This window comes from Talpa occidentalis, unplaced genomic scaffold (genome assembly GCF_014898055.3).
Source record: "Talpa occidentalis isolate TD23 unplaced genomic scaffold, MPIMG_talOcc4v2.1 talOcc4.2, whole genome shotgun sequence".
NCBI classification, from domain to species: Eukaryota; Metazoa; Chordata; class Mammalia; order Eulipotyphla; family Talpidae; genus Talpa; species Talpa occidentalis.
The window spans coordinates 123,047,667-123,070,910 of record NW_023602073.1 but is presented as its reverse complement, the minus strand read 5'-3'; the positions used below and the strand labels follow the sequence as shown (position 1 = coordinate 123,070,910).

General features: G+C 36.9%; 2 protein-coding genes across 3 annotated transcripts in view; both read right to left on the bottom strand.

Moving 5' to 3' along the window:
- Positions 1-8,910, bottom strand: part of TRMT11 (tRNA methyltransferase 11 homolog) — a 45,873-nt gene extending 36,963 nt beyond the window's left edge. The window contains exons 1-3 of one of the 2 annotated variants that reach the window (XM_037520360.1): positions 8,725-8,910; positions 2,418-2,483; positions 1,077-1,150 (exon numbers count right to left, since the gene is read on the bottom strand). In XM_037520360.1, the coding sequence (XP_037376257.1) occupies positions 1,077-1,150; positions 2,418-2,483; positions 8,725-8,838 (254 nt within the window). In that variant the 5' untranslated portion in view covers positions 8,839-8,910. Of the gene's footprint in view, positions 1-1,076; positions 1,151-2,417; positions 2,484-8,724 lie in introns of those variants that run through there. The other variant, XM_054697810.1, reaches the window with a different exon arrangement.
- A 2,095-nt stretch (positions 8,911-11,005) lies between these two features.
- HINT3 (histidine triad nucleotide binding protein 3) lies at positions 11,006-23,081 on the bottom strand. The gene is made up of 5 exons (XM_037518775.2): positions 22,896-23,081; positions 20,219-20,336; positions 16,420-16,489; positions 14,216-14,342; positions 11,006-13,205 (listed from the first exon to the last, which is right to left on the bottom strand). Exons 1-5 carry the CDS (start codon positions 23,079-23,081, stop codon positions 13,173-13,175), a joined length of 534 nt encoding a protein of 177 aa, XP_037374672.1. The 3' UTR covers positions 11,006-13,172.
- Between the last annotated feature and the right edge of the window lie 163 nt (positions 23,082-23,244).

The following is a 23,244-nucleotide window of genomic DNA, read 5'->3' as shown; positions in this document are numbered from 1 at the left end:
TTAAACCTAGAAAAACTTAACTTTAGAATTCAAACAACTATTAGAGCCAAATTTTAATACAATATCTTAAGTATTGCTAAAGTAATAATTATTCCTTAAAAGTAAAATATCTTAATTATGCTAAAGTAATAACTATTCAAAGTATGTGCTTTTTAGTTATTTCTGCTTTCCAGCCACTTTTATTAAATAAGACTCATTAGCAAGCTTCAGTTTAAGAGAGTAGGTTTAATATCACTGCTAGTTTACAACAGGATGACTTTACATATGGGGTTATAGTCTACTGGATAACACAGCAATTACCTATCAGTGTTACAAAGCATTGATAACCATATTAATTAAACCAGGTAAGTCTTATTTGCACTGCATTATTAAATAAATTTCTAAGGAAAAGTTTTCAATTACCTGCCAAAAGTTCAGGAGGAAAAAGGGATAATATAAGCTGTTCAATTTTTAAGACACTAGTTAAAAATAGTTTTGTTTTCAAATCTAAAGACAGAAAAACTTATAATGCCAAAACAATGAAATGAAAGAAGAAAAAACAGAGCCAATAATAAAATCTAGAAAACAATCAGGTAGGACAAATGATGAAAGTTGTCATTATATTAATTCATACAGGATACCACAATTAGAATTCCTCTAACAGAAAAACACATTTCATGTCAGTTCCTACTTTTTTGTCACCTTACACTCACCAATTTGTCCATCTAACTAAAGCATCTATAAGACAATCAATTTTAGATTTTCCAAACTTCAGTTATAATTAAATAGGGCACCCAACCTATGAAACATAATGTTTACATTTTATACTATACACCTGCTTAACATGGACATTTTAAAAATGTTAGTGTTTCTGCCATTTTACCACTGAGATGCTCTCACCCTGTTTCATCAGATTAACTCTTCTGTTCTCCCACCACCATCTAGTGGCAAACATGGGTAACTGCAAACTAAATTGAGTCCTGTTCCCTTGCCCCTAACTTCTCCCATCTTCTGTCAGTACAGGACAAAGACAGACTAAAAAGTTAAGAAAAGTATGGTGTACATGCATGCAGGGGAACATTACAGGTTTCTCTTACTTGGCACACACTGTCCGTTTCATTAAGTTTCTGGCAATGTCTTCAGAGGGAATGCTAAGAATCCAAAAAGGAGACTGAAAGAAATAATAGATAACTTCTAAGTAGTAGTTTTATGGCTACAGATGCTTTTATGTAGATCAATTAAGAGTGATCCCTATTTGCTACTTTCATGTAAGAATACCTGATCTGAGTCTAATCAAAATAAAAATTGTTAAAAGGTATAAAAAAGTAAATTATTTTAATAGGTAACTTGATAGTATAATATAGTACAATATAACAACTTTCATAAATGACTATAAATAAAAATATCAAGTTCAGTGTCATTTAAATTTAAGGTTAATTTTTTATTGTTCTCTTATGCAATTTGACCAAAAGAATTAATGCATATTATGGCCCAAAGTATACTCTCAGTTTTATTTTTGCTAACCATTCCTTATAATATAGCTATAATAGTTTACTTTTAACTTCTTATATATTTCTTTCAATGATCTTTTTGTAGACAGTTGTGGCCAAACTATCAGGGCGGGGGTTTCTTTAGAAAAACTATGATGAGACATCATAGGTTTTATTATTACATTATCAATTTTTTTTTGTAAATCTAAGGAGAAAAAACCCCAGGTGTATCAGGGAGGTCTCCAAGCCTTTGTCTCAACACCCAAGATTACAGGCACTTTTAAGCTCCACCCATATAGCTCCTTGAAACAAGACAACAAAACCCATAAAGACCCTGATCTGTCATCATCTTCTCCCAACTATAGCCATCCTCCTTCAATACATGAAACTCACAAAAGAGTACAAATCCAACAAAAGGGGACTTTCAATTGATTTATCCTTTGCAAGAAATCATCCCTGCTATACCAAGCTTTCTTCTTCCAATATTTATACTCTTTTACAGAAAAATTCAAAATAATCCAAACAGAAAAAAACATGGCTATCTTAATATTACTTTATGGGGAAAATTAATAAGTTCTTCAATTTTCCAAACTTTCCTAATACACTGATAAATCATTAACACAATGCGAAAAGTTGCTAAATTTACAATCTTACATAAGCACATTTTATATTTTAAAATGACTCCCAATGTAAGCCTGAAATTCTAAGTTGTAAATTATAATTCTAATCATACCACTAAAAGATAGCCTTTTTTTCAATGAAGGGACAGACATAAATGATGGTATAATTGTTGCATTGAAAATTAACAATAAATTAATACATCTAAAGGAAATAAATCTAACTTTCCAAAACTAAGTTTTTTCCCAATAAAATTTTTCTTCAATTTCCCCTAAGAACAGATACAAGTAACTACATATGGCCTAACAGAAAACCAGAAATTCAACTTACCTTTCCATATGTTTCCTGACTACTTGTGAACTGTCCTCCAAAAAGTGAAAGCAGAGACTTTATTTCCTATATTGAAAATAGTATAGAAAGAATACATTTAACATAGGGAACTCAAAGTATGTTAACAGATACAGGTATAACATATTTTTTTTAAAAAGAAGAGTGGGTTTATGCATTCCTGAGCACTTAAATGCAACATCAAATTAATTAAAATTCTGGGTTCTGGCAAAATTTTATGACTGCAACCAGGTAAGTAATTTCTGAAAAATTTTAGACAACAGGAGAGTTGTCAAAACTTGATTTAAAAATACTGATTTTGAGGGCCTCCCTGGTGGTGCAAGGAGTTAAGCAAACACTATGAAGCCATCCGCAGCCTCTGCAACAGGAGTTTGATCCCTGGCTGGCCAGGGAGCTACCCACATGGCACAGCAGACCTGTCCTGTCTCATCTGCTGCTCCCCTCAGGTCATTCTGCCTGTTCTGTTCCTCACGCTGTCTTTGGTGAATCCTCTCACACCCCCTGCACCTCTGGCCTTTACCCCAGTAATTGTATGCATAAATAAATAAATCTTTAATAAAAAAATAAAAATACTGATTTTGAAAAGGAAAATTACAAAAACAATCAATTAGTACACCTGACAATAAAATGAATAATTAAATAGATAATTTGAGGGTGTTAAAATAAGTAGTTAACTACGGGGCATCACTATGGATTCATCAAGCACAAGTTATAATGAACTACTCTTCCTGGTAAAGTTGCAGAACTAGAAAGAACAAACATAATAGCTACTTCAAAAACATTGTATAGGGCCTCCCCAGAGGCGCAGTGGTTGAGCGCTGGGTTGCAAAGCTGCCGCAGCCTCTGCAGCAACGGTTAGATCCCCGGCTGCTCCCGGCCACCAGAGGAGGGTCCCACATGGCACGCAGACCTCTCCTGCCGCCCGCTGCTCCCCTCAGCAGTGTGCTTCGGTCATTCTGCCTGCTCTGCTCCCTGCTCTGGCTCTGGTGAATTCTCTCACCCTCCTGCGCTTCTGACTGTACCCAGTGCTTGTATAAATAAATGAATAAAAAAAAAATAAATCTTTAAAAAAAAAACAAAATAAAAACATTGTACATGCAAAGTTGAAATCTGTTCATTTAGTATGTATATTCTGTGAAGCAATTACTTTGTATTATTAAACACAAGATGACTACATATATTAGGAGTTGTACTACTAACAAAATTTGCCCCCTTCAAATAACACAATATCCCATATTCCCCTCTGTGTAAGTGTTACAGAGGAAGTAACCAAATGAGAGCTAAGTGCCCCAAGGCTGGGGGCCTACAATCCCCTTCATGCTCCCAAATAGGGGAAGGAGCTTTTAACACTAAGCTTATTATGAGCCACAACCACCATTAAACTAGGAAAGTCTTCCAGTTCAAAACTTAAAGAATGGGAGGTTTGATGTAACAACATTTTTTCAGTTCTTCGTTTTGTCTGCATAACTTTTTTTTTAATTTCTCATTATTATAAGGGACTGAATTCAGTTGAATCATATGAATAGAATAAAAACTAGCACAGACTATCAGTAAATCACCTAAGGGAGCCCAAACGTCATTCTGCAAAGTATATGACACAAATCTGAGTAAGAGGCATCACTGGACCCGGGAACTAGAAAGACCACGATTTGGTTTTCAGTTCTTCCAAGGAGTAGCTATTTGGCTTTACACAACAAATTTAACTCCTTCCACTCTCACTTCCAGCATCTGTGATATAGGAACCCTAATGACCTCATAAGGTCTGTAGAGAGACACAGAATCTAGTTTTTTCTTAAGGGCATCAAAATGATAATGACCACAACATTGTCCTTGAAATCCAGTCGCTCAAGAAATCAAGCAAGACTGACAGAGTTATAATACCTTAAAAGAAAAAAGTTACAGATTACTTAGTCTAGAGTTAGTATTATTTATTCCATATCAAAGCACTGTGAAATCAGGTTTACATTTGAAACAACAGTTTGCTGATTCTGGAATACGGTGTTAAAAATCAGCAATGAGCGAAAACACAAAGGCCCAAAGAGTTTAAAATAAAACATGAAGAAGTTTTGGAAGTTGTATGCCATTGCATTAATTCCACTATTCAAAACTTAAGCAGTGACTTAGAATTACAAGTAAATATGACAACCCAAGTTTCAAATTTTAAAGCAAAGTATGTATTAACCTACCCCATCAATCTACTTGGGAAAGGCAAAACAACAGTTATTTTACTTTATGGCAGATTTACTTTGGAGAATCTTTCTACATTAGGAACAAAAAATACACTGCATGCTGGATATTAAAATGTGACATGATCTGAGGCATGCCTGTTACATTAACAGACATGCACTTTTCAATTATTTTCACCACTTATATTTTCATCCATCTAGTTTACTTCAGAACAATTATAAAACCCAAGTGTGTGAACTTTACCTTTAGTATTATCAGGTAGCTATCAACTAAAATTTGCCCTAATCAACCCTATAGAGGTAAAAGCAGACCACACATACATTCCTAATCTCTCATTTTAATTCATAAAAGGCAGCTACTCTACTCATTACAGCTTTCTTGTCTAGCAGTTCTAATAAAAGTATTGACAGTTGCTTTAATTACCTTGCCCAAAGGGATGCTATTGCACTTAACATTGATTAAACAACTAATATGCACAAGGCACTGAGTTATGTAAAGATAAATACATATTTATCCTCAGGGAGCTTAAGTTGTATTAGAATTAATAAAATATTTAACCTAGTAATTGAAGCATGAAGTGAGAAATAGTAAGTGCTCTTTAAAAAGTAAAAGCAAAAAAAGTGTATTAGATTTTAAGGGAGGAAAAGATAACTTCAGTTTCAGAAATTTCACTGGAAACTGACTTAAGCCCAAAAATACAGGGAATATCTATACAGATGAGAGAGGACGTCCACTTCCAGTGATGGCAAAGCAGATAATTCAGATTAAGCCTTCTGCTGAGAACTAGAAAATTTTGACATCTGCTGGAAAGCATATGAGAGTTCATAAATTACCAAACCAAAATCTGCAGAGGACAGATCTGGAGGCGCACTCACTTGTTCTCTGGAACATTTACCAATCCCAAAAGCAGGTGCGAGGGTAGATATCCCTTCTTAATTTTTCCCCCTTAAATATAGAAATTAAGAAGGGGTATCCATCCTCGCAGCTGCTTTTAGGATTGGTAAATGTTCCAGATATTAATGAGCAAGAGGGACAAAAAGAGTATATTAAGTCCTTAAAGTTATTGACAGGTTTGGGGGAGCTGCCACAAACAGTTCCTTGACTATCACAACTTTGATCAACTTATCCAGAATTGTTGGTTTCTCATCAATGTTATAACAAAACCACCTTATTCTGTTGTGTCATTTTAGGACCACCATGGGGAAGAAAGTTGACTTGATAAGCCACCCAGTGTAGAATGGGATCTCAAAAGGTGATACACCCAAAGAGTAATGGTAAATCAGCACAGAAACAACTTAATGACTGAAAATAAATTCAGTGATTCTAATTGTTAGTGCTCTTGTGTGCTCCTATCTTCTAGAGATTTACATCACCCTAGGGCTCATATTACTTCTTCAAATACTCAAATACAATATCTGGCACATGTATACAAAAAAACCCCAACACACAAAAAAGAGAACAAAGCAAAAATTAACAACAGAAATGAACTCACAAGACCACCTTTATTAATCACATAATTTTATTTTAACATATCCGCCACTTTCTATATTTAAGGGGGAAAAAATTAAGAATCTTGGCAGGAGATAAAGAAACAAAAAACAGGAAATTGCAGATCTGAAGAAGAATCAGGTAAAAAAACATAAAGTTAACAAGTAAATATGTGTGTAAAATCTAAATGAAAATTGACTATATAAAATCAATAAATTGAAGGCTGGGTTAAGAAAGACCCAAACCAGACAGAAGGTAGCTCAGAAAGCAAAGGCTAAAGTAGGACAATACAGGGCACTGCTTAGGGAATACTGGAAAAGTCAAGTTTGACTACAGTAAGGATAGAGGAAAAAGTGGGAGCAGAGAGCACTGCGCAACAGCAAGTCTTGAATGCCAGAATAAGGAGTTTCAGTCTTGGCAAAATGAGGGCCCAAAGTAAAACAGCACTGAATTTTGAGGACTAGAGAACTAGTCAATAGGGTACAACACTAGGGCACTAGGGTAAAACACTGAGTAAGAATTCAAGAGGGAAGAAACAAGTAAAATTACCAAGTACTAGTGATGTTTAGTAGTAGCAGTGTTATGCAAAAGACTCCCAAATATTTATTACGAGTTCAGATGTTTCTATCAAGCTGTATGCATATTCATGTATTTACTGCCTCCTGGTCATCTTTACATAATGTTACACTATTACATCAAATTCAACATAACCAAAATTTGAATCTTACATCTACTTGCATTCTCTATTTTAAAATGGAAACTCCACTCCAGGAGTCATCCTTGACTGATTTCTCTTCTGCCACATTCAACCAATCAAGCAATAATTTTATTGCCTAAAAGGTTTTCCATTTTGTACCATCCTCATACCCCTTTGCTCTACTTAAGGCCTCCTTTGTCTAATAACATGACTACAACAGACTCCTTACTATTCTGACTACAGATCACCTCACCTTATGATAGGGTCACATATGATACTTCCATCATAAGTTGAAAATGCCAACTAGGAGCAGCAGAGAGTTACCACTGCCCACCATCAGGGCAGAGTATCTTACTGTGGTTTGCACTGAATGGGTATCACTTTCACACCATTATAAAGTCAAAAAATCATAATTGGAGACCATCTGTAGTCTTATTATGCTCAAATCCATATTGTTGCCAAAATTTTTTTGATTTTGTCATTTAAAACTCTCCAAGCAAGTTTCAAGTTCCAGGTATTTGAGGTTTTGCAAACTGGCCCCTATCTACCTCTCCTGAGCTCTTCTTGTGACTCCTGGCTAAATATTTGGTAATCTGTTAATAATGAGGTGCTAATTTTAATACTAATAATTCTAATTTACTTACTTCTTTCCTTGGTCAGGCTAATTTCTGCTCAACCTTTATGTTACAGTTCGAGTAACTATAAACTGAAGTTCATACTCTCATTTCCCTGCACATCTTTCTTTAGCTGTTCTTAACAACGTTATTTCACAATGCAACCTTTCTGCATCTGCTCAGGCCTTAGCCTAAACAGTGCGCTCCTTCAAGGAACTGTCCTTAATGTAACAGGGTGGTCCCCAGGAAAGGGGGAAAGGGGAGGGCTCCATGTTTCCTGCCCTACCCAAAGGAGGGTGGAGCTGAGCAGGGAGAAGCAGCAGCTGCAGAGGAGACTGAGGAAGGAAGGAAGCAGGATGGAGAGCCAGAAGGAGACTGGAGGAGGCACATGGAGCCGAGAGACAAGTGAAGACACTGACTGCGCTTGCCTTTTGTGGACTGGTTGACACAGATGTGGGTGAAACCCGTGGGTAGGTGACAATGGCGGTTTTTGTCTTGATTTTGCTCTTTTCCCTCCAGACTTGTCTGGTTGTTTCTGATCCTTTTCTGTGGGTCCCCACTGGAAGATGCTTTAGACCTGTGGCAGGCTTTGGAGTCTTGCTCTGGGCCAATCCTGCTTGGGTGGACTTTTACCCACGAGGGGACGGGTAACTTTGGGTGCTTGATTTAGAAACTATACTCTTTGTATTTTCTGCATTGTTTACTAAAGTTCCTTTTCATTAAAGTCTCATATCTTTTGTGTTGATGCGGTGGATGGCAGAACCCATTTAGAGCAGGCAGGTTTGCGGGGTCTAGGATGCCCCTCTCCCAGCCCTGTAACACTTACATCCCCAGCGTCCGTCACATTGGATAGCAGGTATTCTGAAAATGTTTGCTGAATGAATAAACATTTCCCAACTTTCCCCCAACTTCTCCTACTACCCACCACCACCATCACCTCTCCCTCCTCCGACTGAGTTTGACCCGCACATTAGAATCTAAACTAGATGACCCGTCCCGATTCTACGCTGGATGAAGAGTTCCTGGAGAGGGAGGGCAGGTCATTTTCATCTCCCTCACTCCGGTACCTGGTACATGAGCAGAGGAACTAATGAACGTGCTTAGCGAGGCAGAAGTCTGTCTTGGACCTACACACCCTCCGCCGACCCCGAACCCGTGCCGAGGGGAATGCGTGATAACCCCGACAAGCGCACACCCTTGGATCCCGGCGAGCTCAAGACCCGCTGCTCGCCTCCAGCCGCACACCAATCCCTACCGCGCCTTCTTCTCCCGCCTGAGGTTAGGGAAGGCGTGGCTGGCTCACCGGCAGGCGGAACTCCAGATGCTCCTGCGCCATGAGCAGCAGATACCTGTTCAGCGGGCACGGCAGCGCCATTGCAGCTGCCCACGTTGCGCCTGCGCGCCCCACACGGTGCATCACCCCGTCTGGCCCCCCAGAGCCATTTCCGCTGAGGCGGAACCTGAAGGGCCGGAAACGGAAGCGCGGGGGGGGGCGCTGGCCGGTGTTGCGCTCTGGCGCAGGCTCCCTCCACTGCGAGGCGCTCGCTCGTTGACAGCCCGGAGTATGCGTGTCTGTCACCGGCGGCGTTCTCAGGTTGTGCTAAGTGGATGGATCCCCTAGTGAGCGTCCCACCTTACGTGTACTTGCACGTTGCTTTAGAGCTGTTCAAATCCTAGATCCTCAGACCTGGACTGAAATTTCCCCTTTTCCATGCAGACCTCTAGCACCCCTGGCTTTGGAGACTGACTCACCTGGACCATTCATTCAACATTTAGTATAGTTTTTGGTATATTCGCAATAGATTTTCTAGGGTACCTGCCTTACAAGTGTGTTGGAAAAGCTCTCGAGTGGCGAGATTGTCACCTACGGTTCACAGAAATCGAAACAATGCTCTCTTTAGCGCAAGTACTGAATTATGATTGGGTCATAATATTTGTTAAACTCACAGAACCCAGTCCTCTGTTCAATGTAAACTTGTTTATTAACACAATATAGTAAGCAAGTGTATATCAAAGCAACATGGAAGTTGCATCTATTGGTCACACTGGCATAGATTTCATTCAAAATTCATAAATGTTAATAATATGCCTATTCTGTGTATACATGTTGTTACTTTTGAGAATACTGAAAATTCTTTGAACTACTGAGACCTAATTTTCATACCACTATAAAACTGCGCAGAGTACAAGAGTAAGTAACCTACATGTTGGCAGTACCATGGGCCAAGAACATAGTTGATGCTTAGCAATAGCAATTTAAGTGTCAGTGTTTGGTTTAAACCTCAATTCTATTATTTACCATGTGTATGCACTTACTCAAATTTCTTAGCCTCAGTTTTCTTATCTAAAAATGCAATAATACTGCATCACTCACGGGATTGTTACAAGGATTTAGTAGAATAATGCACATAAAGTGTTTAATATAACACTTGGCATATGGTAAGAAGCCAGTAAGTGGCATTTGAGGGAATTTTTCTTAAAAACACCATGTAAAAGTTCCTCTTAGCAAGCAATCTGTCACTTTTAGAAAAATATCTTAAAATCCACTGGAGGCAAGTGAATTTCTGAGGTGAACAGGTATCTCTGAGCCCCAAGGCTTTAGAGAAAGGGATAAAAGTGCTGACAGAAGAGGGAATTATTTACTCTGAAAAGAGTGCCAAGGTGGCACATAGAACTAATAAAGTGCTATGATGTAGGTGCTTGATATGCCATGTTCCTAAAACTTGTCAAAATTACCAAACATGTGAGAATTTGACGAGTCAACATTTTAGGGGACACCAAAGAAGAGCTAATTTTCATGCCTGAATTAATAAAATGAAGTGTAGAGAAAGAAAATGAGAATATAGGCCTTAGGAGAACCCAGATGGAGTAAAGTCTCACTGTTTTTTCAGAGGAGATCTTTGGAAATAAGGTTTAAAACTAACTCTCCATATCTACAAAAACCAGCACAGGGATATTTGTAGCAGTTCTAATAATAATTGTCAAAACTTGGAAGCAATCTAGATATCCTCTAGTAAGTGAATGAATAAATAAGCTACGGTATATTCAGACAATGGAATATTATTTGATAATTTTTTAAAAAGATGAACTGTAAGTCACTAAAAAGACGAGGAGACTTAAATACCTACCACTGAGTTGGCAAGAAGCCAATCTGAAAAAGCTGCATGTTATAATATTCCAACTGTGTGACAGTCTGGATAAGGTAAGAATCTGGAGACAATAAAAAAAAAAATCAGGGTTGTAAGGGTTTAGAGGGAGAGGGGTGAAAAGGAAAAGCACAGAGGATTTTTAAAACAATGAAAATACTCTGTGTGATATACAATAAAGGATACATGTGATAATATGTGTAATACCAAGAGTGAATCCTAAGATAAAAGTGTTTATCATGTGTCAATGTAGGCTCATCAAGTATAACAGAAGCACCACTCTGGTAGGGGATGTTGATAATAGGCAAGGCTATCCATGTTTTGGGGTTAGAGGGTATACAGGAAGTATCTATACCTTCCTCTTAATTTTGCTGTGAGCCTAAAACTTCTCTTAAATAAAAATACGTCTAAAAAAAAAGTCGAGAGGCAAAATTTGGTAATAGTTTTCCATATTTATTTAGCTTCCTTTTAGACAAGTAAGTACAATTTGAAATAGCTTACTAATGATTTTACAATTCTGCAAATACAAACAAATAGTACCATTGCATACATAAATAATGTTCTCAATACTACATTAAACAGTTTAAGGTTATTAACTAGCTTTTTGTTGAGCTAATGTTATAGATAGCTTCAGAGTTAACAAATACTTAAACTACTGATAAGACAGAGTGAATTTTAATTGTAGTAACTTGACTATTAACCTTTATTTAAAAAAAAAAAAGAACTGTCACTAAAAATGTGAGGGTCTAATGGTTTTCCAGCAAAGAAAAATTTACTGTGAAAGAGCATACACTTATATAAATTAAATCAGCTAACAGCATTTTTGAAGAGTTCTGTAAGCCATCACAGAATTCCTTAAATACTTCATATTATTATCATAGTATTGTCAGTTATATCCTTACAAGTTCATGTAATACAACATATTGAAAATTCCTTTTCTGATGCTGGCCATATTTTAACTGATTTATAGAAACTTGTAATTCTATTCTACATAGGTGCTCAGTAAGCTACTTAATTAACCAATGCTGAAAAACTTGCAATCTAATTTTGAGATCCACTGACTCTCCCAAATTCCTCTTTCCACCTCTAGTGAATAAAATGGAATTCCAATTGTAAATAATGGAAACAGAACTAAAAAAAAAAACACATGTGAATCTCCTGGCTTAAACTTCCACTGTCTGCCTGCCTAACGCTAAGTCTTGAATAAAATTCTATTGCCACTCTCAAAGTGCTTCCCTTTCCACAGCCCCCTTCTGTGGACATTATTTTGCTTAACACACTAAATTATAATCACTGGTGTTGTAAGGCCCTTGTTCTAGCAAATGAAAGCAGATCGTCCGTTCTCACTTCTGTTATTTCCTGACCTTGGCAATAATTTGTATACTTTAAATGCGCAGCAAATGATTTCTGAATGAATAAATGAACAAACCAAATACTGTTGATTCTAGATGTTGTAATAAACATTGGGATAAGTATTTCATTAGTTAAAACTATATTTAGCATTGTGCCAAAAAAAGTCATCTCAGCCTATTTCTAACATGAAGACTTTAATCCTTATGTTCATTTACAGTCATGTGCAAGATATATACTGACACAATGTTGGATTAGCTCTCAATACCTATGCTTCAATCACATTCACTATTGTTATTGTAGATTAGGATCAAAAGACAATTCCTAAGGAAATACTTCATGAAATAATAGGCCAACAATTTTAACATTATTTATTGAGAGAACTTATCTAAGTCTATCTATCTCTACTTTCAAGACAGGACTTTTTCATGACAATAGCTAGTTCTCACCACTTTTTAATTCTAGTTTTCCTTTGGTAGAATAATTAAGCCACAAAGTAAGTCTGCCAGTTTTAATATGTTAATATATTAACCATTTTATGTTTTTTTCCCCCTTATGTATGTTCTTGTAGATAAAATTCCATTACAGTGAATTCTCCTGGATAGCCTCATTGACAGTCACTGGAAATTCACTATTAGAAATCATATTATATATGTTATATAGCTTTCAGGAGCAATTTATTATAGATGCTAAACTTTAAGACATGAAAGCCAGCATCTGAGATCTCAGCAAAAAGTGACAAGCCTAGAAATTTTTCCATCAATAAGATCAAAGATCACTGTATAGTAAAGTATTCTTTATTTTAAGATTTATGTGCAAAATCACAACTGTAAAGAAAAAGTTAATTTCTTTTTGTTTTTCATAATAAAAGCTCCAGCAAAATGCTTTATATAATAGTTAATTCTTCATAAATAAATCATTATTATAGTTATCTATCTACTGAGAAATAAAAATATTTGAACTTTAAAAAAATACAGAGCCCTTCTTGATTAACAGAATTTGTTTTAATGGGATTTCATCTATAGGATCTTATACCCTAGACAAATAAACATGAAAACACAGAGGTCAATGACAAAGTAGTCACGTGACTATATTACAGATCTCAGGAAATAGACATTCAGAAAAGATATAAGCAACCCATTAATAACCTCTGATAAAACCCATCAAAACTTACAATTATAATTAGACTTCACAGAAACCAAGTATTAGTTTATGTTGAGCCACGATTAGGAAAATCTTCCACTTGTTGACATTTTCATGTTCTTAGTTTTTCAAGCAAATGATCAACCTGTAATATTAAAAAAAAGTATTCTAAATATCATAGTCTGTATCAAATAATTCTACTGGCATCCCTATTATAAGAAGCTACATACTCTGTTCCTTAAAATATCTTACAAAAAATCTCAATATGATAGTTTTATAAACTATAGTAAAAGACTTCCACATAATATGCAAATAGGTATAATTTTATCCACATATTCATTTAAAAGTTTCAAAAGAAAAAGAAGAAAATATTAAATTTTTTTTTTTAAAAGATTTATTTTCATTTATTTATACAAGCACTGGGTACAGTCAGAAGCGCGGGAGGGTGAGAGAATTCACCAGAGCCAGAGCGGGGAGCAGAAAAGGCAGACTGACGAAGTACACTGCTGAGGGGAGCAGTGGGCGGCAGGAGAGGTCTGTGTGCCATGTGGGACCCTCCTCCGGTGGCCGGGGAACAGCCGGGGATTGAACCGGCACTGCAGAGGCTGCGGGCAGCTTCGCAACCCAGCTCTCAACCGCTGCGCCACCAGGGGAGGCCCTAAATTTTTTCAAAGTAAACTAGACATGGAGGAAAATTAAGTGAATATTACTAGGTGAAAGAAGTCAATTTGAAAAGACTACATATTGTATAATCCCATGTACAATATATTCTGTAAAAGGCAAAACTGTAGAAACATTAAAAATAGCAGTGGTTACCACAGACTAAGGGGAGTATAAGATATGAATAGGCAGAGGACATACTATTCTGTTTGGCATTGTAAGGTTAAATGCATGTCATTATATATTTGTCCAAACATACAGAATACACGACACAGAAATTTCACTTAAAGTGAACCCCAAAGATAAACCAATGAATTTGGGTAATAATGGTGTGCAGTATAGTTTCATGGATTTTAACAATGTACTACTCTGCTATAGGAGGTTGATATTTGAGAGTTGTAAGTGCCTACTGTTGCCAAGAAAAGAACAATTACGGCATAAAGGACAAATATCTTAAATATCTACACATGCTGCTGGTACAACAATAATACTTACTGTAATAAACCAATAGGAATTCATTCTATAAACCAATCTTGATACGAAGCCAAGCTGATCTGCTGGTGCCAGAACATGAAGGTGCAAGTGGGAAATAGAACAGAAAGGTGGCAGGTGGAAACCCATCCTAAAACAGAAAGACATGAAATCATTGAGATGTTAGTTTTATAACAATTGAAGTCAATTTAAATATATTCAAAATATATTACCCATGAGATTGCCATTCATATATCTATTTCATTGTTTATTTAAATACTCCAAAGTATTCATACATTTCCTCTTCTATTCATATTAAAATTCACAGTACAGTTACATAATATCTTCAAGGAAAATCTTAACAACATATTATGCCTTAATATAACCTTTATGAATTCTGAGTCAGCATTTATGTCTTATCACTCCAATCCTTATAGTCCCTTAATTCTCTGCAACTGATCTGGGCACATGTAGAATCAGCATTTCTTTATTCCAAACATACCCAGTAGATGGCATGCTTTCTCTTTTAATAAAGAGATCATTTTTTATCCTTACCAACCAGAATTTCAGCAGTGATATTAATCACATTTAAAAAATTTATCAACATTAACTTTCTTGTTTAATACTGAAAACAAATTAGATTATAGCTAGTCATAATTTTTTATAACTCAATTACATGGAAATTGCTTTAAATAGTAAAAACCAAAAAAATGTTAATATCATTTAAAAATCAGTTTACAAACTGTTGTATAAGTCTGCATATGTTGAGTAGAGCAAGGCACACCTGAAACAATAACCCAAACTTAAAATAATTTCCTGCTTAAGCTAGGAGTGAGTGGGAGTGTGGAAAGCAGCACAGGAGTACTATGTAGCAGCAATGATCCCCTGGGACTGACAATATGGAGACAGTTATACAGCACATACTGAAAAGCTTCCACTGCTAACAAGAAAAGGAGACTAGGTTTCCCTCTATGAAACAGGATGCATATAATGTAGTCAAGTAATTAAAAATCAAGAAGCATCTCAAGGGTTCACTCAATCATTTCATTGTAAAGATGGGGAAATGAAGATTCAAAAAGTTTATGACTTCTCAAGGTCATGAAGTTAGGCAGATGTAAAGCTGGGATTGAGAATCAGGGTTCTTGACTCCTAGTCAATGTTCATTTTCCTAACAAGCACTCATATGACTAGGAAGGGATGTGTTGGTTTTGACCAGAGCCCCAACACCATCTTTTTTCCCATTTTATTATCACCCTTGGAGAGTGATTTTAAACAGTTTTAAGAGAATTTTCACACACATAATCTCATTTGAGCCTACCCAATCGAGTAATATTTTAGCGAGGCTAAGTGACTTGTCTACAGTAACTCAATCAGTATAAACATATAGCAAATTGTATTGATAGCATCAGAATTCAGGTCTTTTCTGAATTCCACTTAGAATGTTAGTAGTAATCTCTACTATACTTGCCTTGGTACTGCCTTGGTCACACAAGGCAATGTCTGATATCTTTTAAAAAGAAAAAAACTTTTTTTCAGATTAATTCAAACAACTGACAAATGGAATTTGTCAAATTTTGGGGAATGCCCAAGTTCAGTTCAGTAGGAAATGAAGTAAACTTAATTTTATCTAGAAGTACATTTTTAAGTCATATAAAATAACATTTTTTCTAAGGGAATTCTATTTTAGGGACACAGTTTTATAGGAAAGCACATATTGGACAAAGAAAGTAGATTCTAGACTATTTTATTTTTTAAAGATTTATTTATTTATTTATGCAAGAACTGGGTACAGTCAGAAGCACGGGAGGGTGAGAGAATTCACCAGAACCAGAGCGGGGAACAGAACAGGCAGACCGACAAAATACACTGCTGAGGGGACCAGTGAGCTCAGCAGGAGAGGTCTGTCGCCCCATGTGGGACTCTCTCGCTGGCAGCCAGGGATCAAACCAGCACTGCAGAGGCTGCAGGCAGCTCAACCACTGCGCCACCAGGGGAGGCCCAACTCCAGACTATTTTACCTACCAACTGCTTGGACATATTTTTCTAAACTTAGTGGTGATTAATGGAAGATGTTGGGTCATGAAACAAAGTTTTGTTTATTAAATTTATACTATCACAGAACTGTATGCTCACTTTCAGGAAAAGTGCATTTAAACCATGACCTTTACCACCTCTGATTTTACATTCCATGAGGAAATACCATTTCAGAACCAATAATGTGTACATACCTCACATTTTCAAAGTTGGTGAAATTATTCCTTTCAAGAATGGTTTTTCCAACAGTTACCATGCTCTCAACTATAAAACAAGAAATTACATAATACTATGAGACATCACATTCAATAAATTTCTATTAATCCTACCTTTCAGGGTCCTAGAAAACAGCTATATCACTGAGTAAACATTTGAAGACTCATTCAATAGCTCTAAGTTACTGAGACATTTGCTTCTCAACAACTGAAGTGAAGGTTCAAATAAGCCCCAGTATAACACCATACCACAAAATGTCTCACACAAGCTGATTTTGAACAGGTGCTGAGGGATGTTATAAAGTGACTATTTAGGACATCTGCTCCTACTGAGGTCTAATTCTAATCCTAAAGAGACCAAGTAATTAAACAGAAATTGTTTGAATTAAGCAGACTAACAGGACAAGTTTGAATTTGTTTTTGAGTTCAAATTGCTGCTGGCCTTGAGTAGCTAAACATTTGTTAATTGTACCGGCTTCCAAACTCCATCTGCTTTAGCATCTTTCTTTTCTCAGTGCTTTATGGCTGTCAAATGGGAATATGCCTCCCCATTAGAAAAATTGTGTAAGTTGTGATCTTCAAAACACAAATGTCAAACAGTAAACATCTTTGTTTCTGAATGTTGTAACCACATGTTTGAAAAGGGAAGAAGTGATAAAAATCTACAGAGAACTGTTACAATGAGGTTTATAAAAGGCTGCTAATGTTTACTTTTCCAAGACAGCTTGAGTTGGCAGCCTAGCAGACAACAATGACAAGCCAATACCATAGCTTAAAAAAAAAAAAAAAAAAAACTCCCAAGTTAGTTCAAGTCAGAAAAGCAATAATTTTAACAATATTACAAAATTATAACATATTTGGTACAACATGCATGACAACAATAACACAAAGTGTTCCAATGTCTCTCACATTTTATATGAAGCAATATAATAATTATAAGTAGGCTATAATTATTTCAGGATGTACACTGTAATCTCTCTAGAAAAAACACTTAAAAAAGGTAATGCAACAAGCAATAAGGCAACAAATAAGCCAAAGTAGAATACAAAAAAATATATTCATGAAAGTTCAGGGGGAAAAAATGGGACAAATAGAGAGTAAATGGCAAAATGGCAGGCCTAATATTACTTATGTCAACAGTCATCTTAAATGTTACTGTAACTATCTAAACACTTCAATTGAAAGATTTTCATACCATTTGGGGGGGAAAAGCGAGATTAAATTGCATTGCCATCTTCAAGTCTTTAAATACAAACACTCATTTTAACTGAAAGTAAAGGACAGAAAAAATAAGCAGTGCTAACAAGTAGTAGTAAGAAATCTGGAGTGGTCACACAACACAGACTAAAAAAGTATTTCCATATATAGAGTCTGTAACACTAAAAATGGAACATTTAATGGAGAAGATATGGCAATAATCATTATGTATTCATAATTATGTATTCACTTAAACACAAATCAAAAATATATAAAGCAAAATCTATTGTTTTGTTGATATCTACTTTTCATATATTGTCCTTTATACTTATTATGGTCTGATTTGCTCACTGTCTTACAGTAGAAACTTAAGTCATTGGTCTCAAACCCTTTCTAATATAAGCTTTTTTCAAAAAAAGATTTATTCATTTGATACAAGAACTGGGGTACAGGCCAGAGGTATGTGTGTGAGGTGGGGGCGGGGGGGTGAGAGGATCCACCAGAGACAGAGTGAGGAACAGAACAGGCATACTTACTGAAATACACTGCTGAGGGGAGCAGCAGATGAGACAGGGGAGGTCTGCTATGCCACATGGATTAGCTCCCTGGCCAGGGATTGAACTCATGTTGCACAGCTTATGGCAGTGGCTGGTTATAGCCTGAGAGCACTGTGTCTTTAACCCCTTTGCCACCAGGGAGGCCCCCTCTAATATAAGCAGTTAAAACTAAAATTTCTCTAGGAATTGCTTCAAGCACATTTCACAAATTTTGTTATACTAAACTTTTGTTACTAATCCTAAATATTTTCTATGGTTGAATTATTTATTTACAGTTAGTGCATTAATTTTAAAATAGTGCTATTCCAGATTTTACTATTTTCTAATTTAATTCTATTATTATTGGAGAATATACTTTATACTATTTTGACACTTAAAACGTAATGAGCCTTATTTTATTGCCCAGAAAATGTTTTATCTTGGTGAAACAGGTGCTCTTAAAATAATCATTACAGGGCCTCCCCGGTGGCGCAGCGGTTGAGCGCTGGGTTGCGAAGCTGCCCACAGCCTCTGCAGCACCGGTTCCATCCCTGGCTGCTCCCTGGCCACCAGAGGAGGGTCCCGCATGGCGCGCAGACCTCTCCTGCCACCCGCTGCTCCCCTCAGCAGTGTACTTCTGTCCTTCTGCCTGCTCTGCATCCTGCTCTGGCTCTGGTGAATTCTCTCACCCTCCCACGCTTCTGACTGTACCCAGTGCATGTATAAACAAACAAACAAACAAACAAATAAATAAATAAATAAATAAAACATGCCTCTATAAAAAAAAAAATAATAATAATCATTAGAGGGGGTTCTGTAAATGTCAGTGATAGTCAAAGGGCCTGACAATGTTATTGGGCTCTTCCATTTGCTTATTTTCCCAGTTTTATAGACTGTACAAAATTATTAACTATAAACTTTTAAACTTTTACTATGGAAATATTCAAATATATTCAAAAATAAGAAATCCCAAAATACCACTGCGCTGCTTCAAAATCAACGTTATAAAAAGCTTTTAACATGAAAGAAATACTTGAAAAAGAAAAATAAGCAAGAACACATTTCTTCCTCAAGAAAAAAAAAAAGTGTAAAAGGAAATACTTAAGGCTACAGTGGCTACTTCTTGCCTGTACTATTGCACGGACATAGATTGCCATCTGCTGACAGAACTTCATGAGTAAGAAACTGCAATATTTAAGGGAGAGGAGAGGCTTAAAAACTGGTAATTCAGTCGCCTGAACAGATATGAACTACATATAAAAGTTTTCCAAGAAAGATATATATATATATATATATATATATTATATATATATATATTTTTTTTACCTTCAAAAAGTCAGGCACAATTTACCTACCTTAAAAAGATACCATAAAGTGTTAACCAAACTAATCCCAGGCTCTGGTGACAGAGGCTATCAAAGCAGATTTGAATTGAACTTAGAAATGTCTTGATAAGTGATAGCTGACAAGTCACTGAAGATACACGTAGGAAAATAGAGGATAATCCTGCAAGACATGAGATTTGGAATTTCCTTTTTGGAGGCTAAAGTTCATCACCAAAATTTCGTAATTAAACTTTGGTGCTAATTCACCTACATAAGAAACTATAAGGTGATCACCAACGTGGTCTCAGAGACCACAGGCAATATAAACTTATATGCTATATTACAACTTATTTCTTTACAACTTTTCATTTTACCATTTGAGTCAAGAAAAGGTACAATTTAAAAAATCATAAAGAGGTATTATCTTTCAGAATTTTAAAGATTAAATAACATGATGCCTGGAATTTGCCTCAAATTCACTGAGAAAATATATGAAACAAGACTAGCCACGAGTTAATGAAGTTGGGTAATGAATAAAAGGAGACTCTACTGCTTTATTTTTATTTATATTTGACATTTCCATAATGAAAGTTTCAAAAAGTCATAATCCTCCTTTTTCTGTAGCGCCTGGTTATACTTTTTCTTTCTAATCATCATAATTGTGATTAGCCAATGCTAATGCAAGATGAATAAACATGAAGAATAGTGACACCATCTTACTCAGTTTTACTTGATCTTTTCTTAGCTCTTTGCAGTTTTCAATATGCTTCTTTGGCACCACCAGATAATGATGAGGTGCTGCTGGTTTGATATCTCTGAAGCAAACGAGGTCTTCATTCTAAAGGAAAAAAATATTTGTTAGTAAATTAAAAACAAATTTCCTAATGCAGGTCTTATATTACTTAAACATCGCAAATCACAGTCTGATAGGAATTTGGTACTTAAGTAAGTTCCACTGGGCAATTTTGTGATTATGCACTAAGTTCATAAAAATAAGTTTTAGCTTCCTTCATGAGTTGCTCATTTATTCCAGAGAGTAAAAAGACTTCTATAAAGTCAATTTCAGGAAAACAATTACAAAGTTCAACAAAAACTTCATTTAACAATAATCCCTGAGTATTTTTTTATTTTATTACATCTTTCTCCATTTCTACCTTAAGGTTCTTTCACTCTTATATGTCCTTTCAAAGACTGTAATATAGAATCATAGCAAGAATGAAAAATTCTTTTTCATATGCACAATTTTTCCTAAGTGGCATTTTCTGCAATTATAACAAAAACACCATCCAGCATCTACATATCCAAGGTTACATTTTAAAATATTCTGTAGCAATTATATACAAATGTTTTGTCTTTATGTCCACTTGCTATTTGATAGCATTCAAAAGACTTTGAAATACTGTAACAAATCCATTTATTCTGAGTTGTAAGCCCAATCTCTTACATGTATGGCATCAGTTTTCTGGTTTACACACTATTCACCATACATTATAGTAATATAAGGTACAAAAAAAAAAAAAAAAAAAAACAAAGGAAGGGAATCTTTCAACCTACTAACATTTGGCATTGTTCTTTTCAAGAAGAACCATCTATAGTACTTAAATAACCTTATTCAGTATCTTGCATGAAAAAATTGTCAAAATTAAATGAAATCATTAAGGTCCCCACCAAAAAATCCCTAGAATACACTATTAATCATTAGATCTCCATTCTAGAACCAAAAATGAATTTGAATGAGGGCCTCATATCCATAGCAGTAATCATGGTTTCAATGAGAATGGTGGGATGCAACTGTATATATTGCACATGAACTTCCTTATCAGTAAGCACAAAGTGACAAGTGGACCTCCAGTGAAACCACACTTCAGAGAATCAGACTTTTTGTTACTTTAAACAATCAGCAGTGGCAGGATTGAAATGGAAGGCAGGAAAAACAAGGTAGTGTGTGTCCCTTTCCTATCTCAAAACTCTGTAAACTGCTCACAATACAACTTTATTGTAATACTGTTTAAATATTGCCTTTGTTGCTGTCCTCACATACCTTCTGTCTAAAAAGCTGTTAAAATATAAAAAAAATTGACAATCACAACAATTTTAATGGCTTTCTGTCTAATAGTAACTTTAAACATTGACATCTATGGAATGTTTTAAACAGGAATCAGATCAAGGACAAGGACACAACGTTTTTGATTGTTTAAAGTTTTCATTATTTCTTTAATGCTTCCAGCTCAGAAATCATTAGTATTGGGGGTCAATCTAGTAGATTCAATGGCCTATCCAGGGATTCTATAGCCATAAACCCTGACCTTTCTCCTACTGTACTTGCACTTGCGTAACACCCATATGACCTTGGGGACAGTAGGTGACAGAATTGCCCACCTTCTCTGAAACCAGACTTGGGCTGCTTCTGTTGAGGGGGAGGGGGTTGCGTTTAGAGCTTAGCAGGTGTCAAGCTGAAAGTCTTCAACCTCAACTGACAGTCATCACCATACAACCCTTCTGTTTCCTGATCCTCTCTCCTGGCCTCCAGGGGAACTACTACAGACTTTGATTTCAAAGAGACTGTGCTCCTTCATCTCCTTCAAGGCTTCATTTAAATGCCACCTTCTGCATGCAATTTTTTTCTGACAAAAATTTTAACATGACATCTTCTCCCTCTTCTGTTTTCACCATCTAGTAAGCTATATATTTTGTTTATTATGTTGCTTTTTACCTATTTCCTGTGAGTAGAAGGTAAGTTCCACCAGAGCAGGGAATTTACATTTACTGCTATATTCAGAAGGAATTAATTTTTAACAAGTTAAAAAGACAACTACTACCAAAAAAAAAAAAAAAATCTTTGGAGCAGATTCTCTCACAAGGTGGTTCTTTACAGGCAAGTAGAACTGGGAGAAGAAATTTGTGAACCAGAGATCTACTTTAACATACCTGGCTAAAATTTTACTGCCCTGAAAGTCTGCCCAACTGTCAACACTTCCAAGCACTGCACCCTTCCAGGGAGCTCGGATGCTATTAAGTGCTCAGTCTCAGACCCACGCCTCCCTACTTAACTTCATTCAACCTGACAAACAAGTCTTTCGCAAGCGCCAAAGTCTATTTTCTATTAGTTTTTCCTTCGGGGTCTGTCTGAGTGCACAGAATGTAAAAACAGAAGTCTGAAAAGGCGCAGGCGTGGGGAGGGGGATACTAAGGGGTGCATGAATTCCTTTAATGAAAATAGAGGCTATAAATGCCATCTGCTGCCAAGTCCCTCGCACCTGCCGAGAGGGGACGAACAATTTGGCTCTATCACTACATATTCTCCCCGAGGGGAGGCGAAGATACGCTGGTCACGCTCCCCCGCCGGAGAGCAGCTCCGGGGGGTGCCCAAGCCCGGGGCGGGCGCGCCGCCGCCCACCTCACAGTGCAGGAGCTCGGTGGCGGGCTCCTGCCGCGCCGCGATCCGGCAGAACACGCACGTGCCCTTGTAGTCCTCGCGCCCCGGCGACTTGGAGGCGGTCTCGGCGGCGTCCGGCGCGGACAGCGGAGGCCTCGCAGCCGCCGCCGACTGCGCGCCATCATCGCGCGCCGGGTCCTCGGCCATCGCGCCCGCCCTCCGCGGCCGGGGCCGGGCGGCTCCGGGTCGACGCGGCCTGCGCGAGGCCCGCCTCCTGCACCTCCTCGGCGCTACCTCGGCGCGTCGCCCCTCGCCAGGCGCCGGCCCAGGCAGGGAGCTGACGCCCCGCTCGGGTCCCCGCCGACGCTAG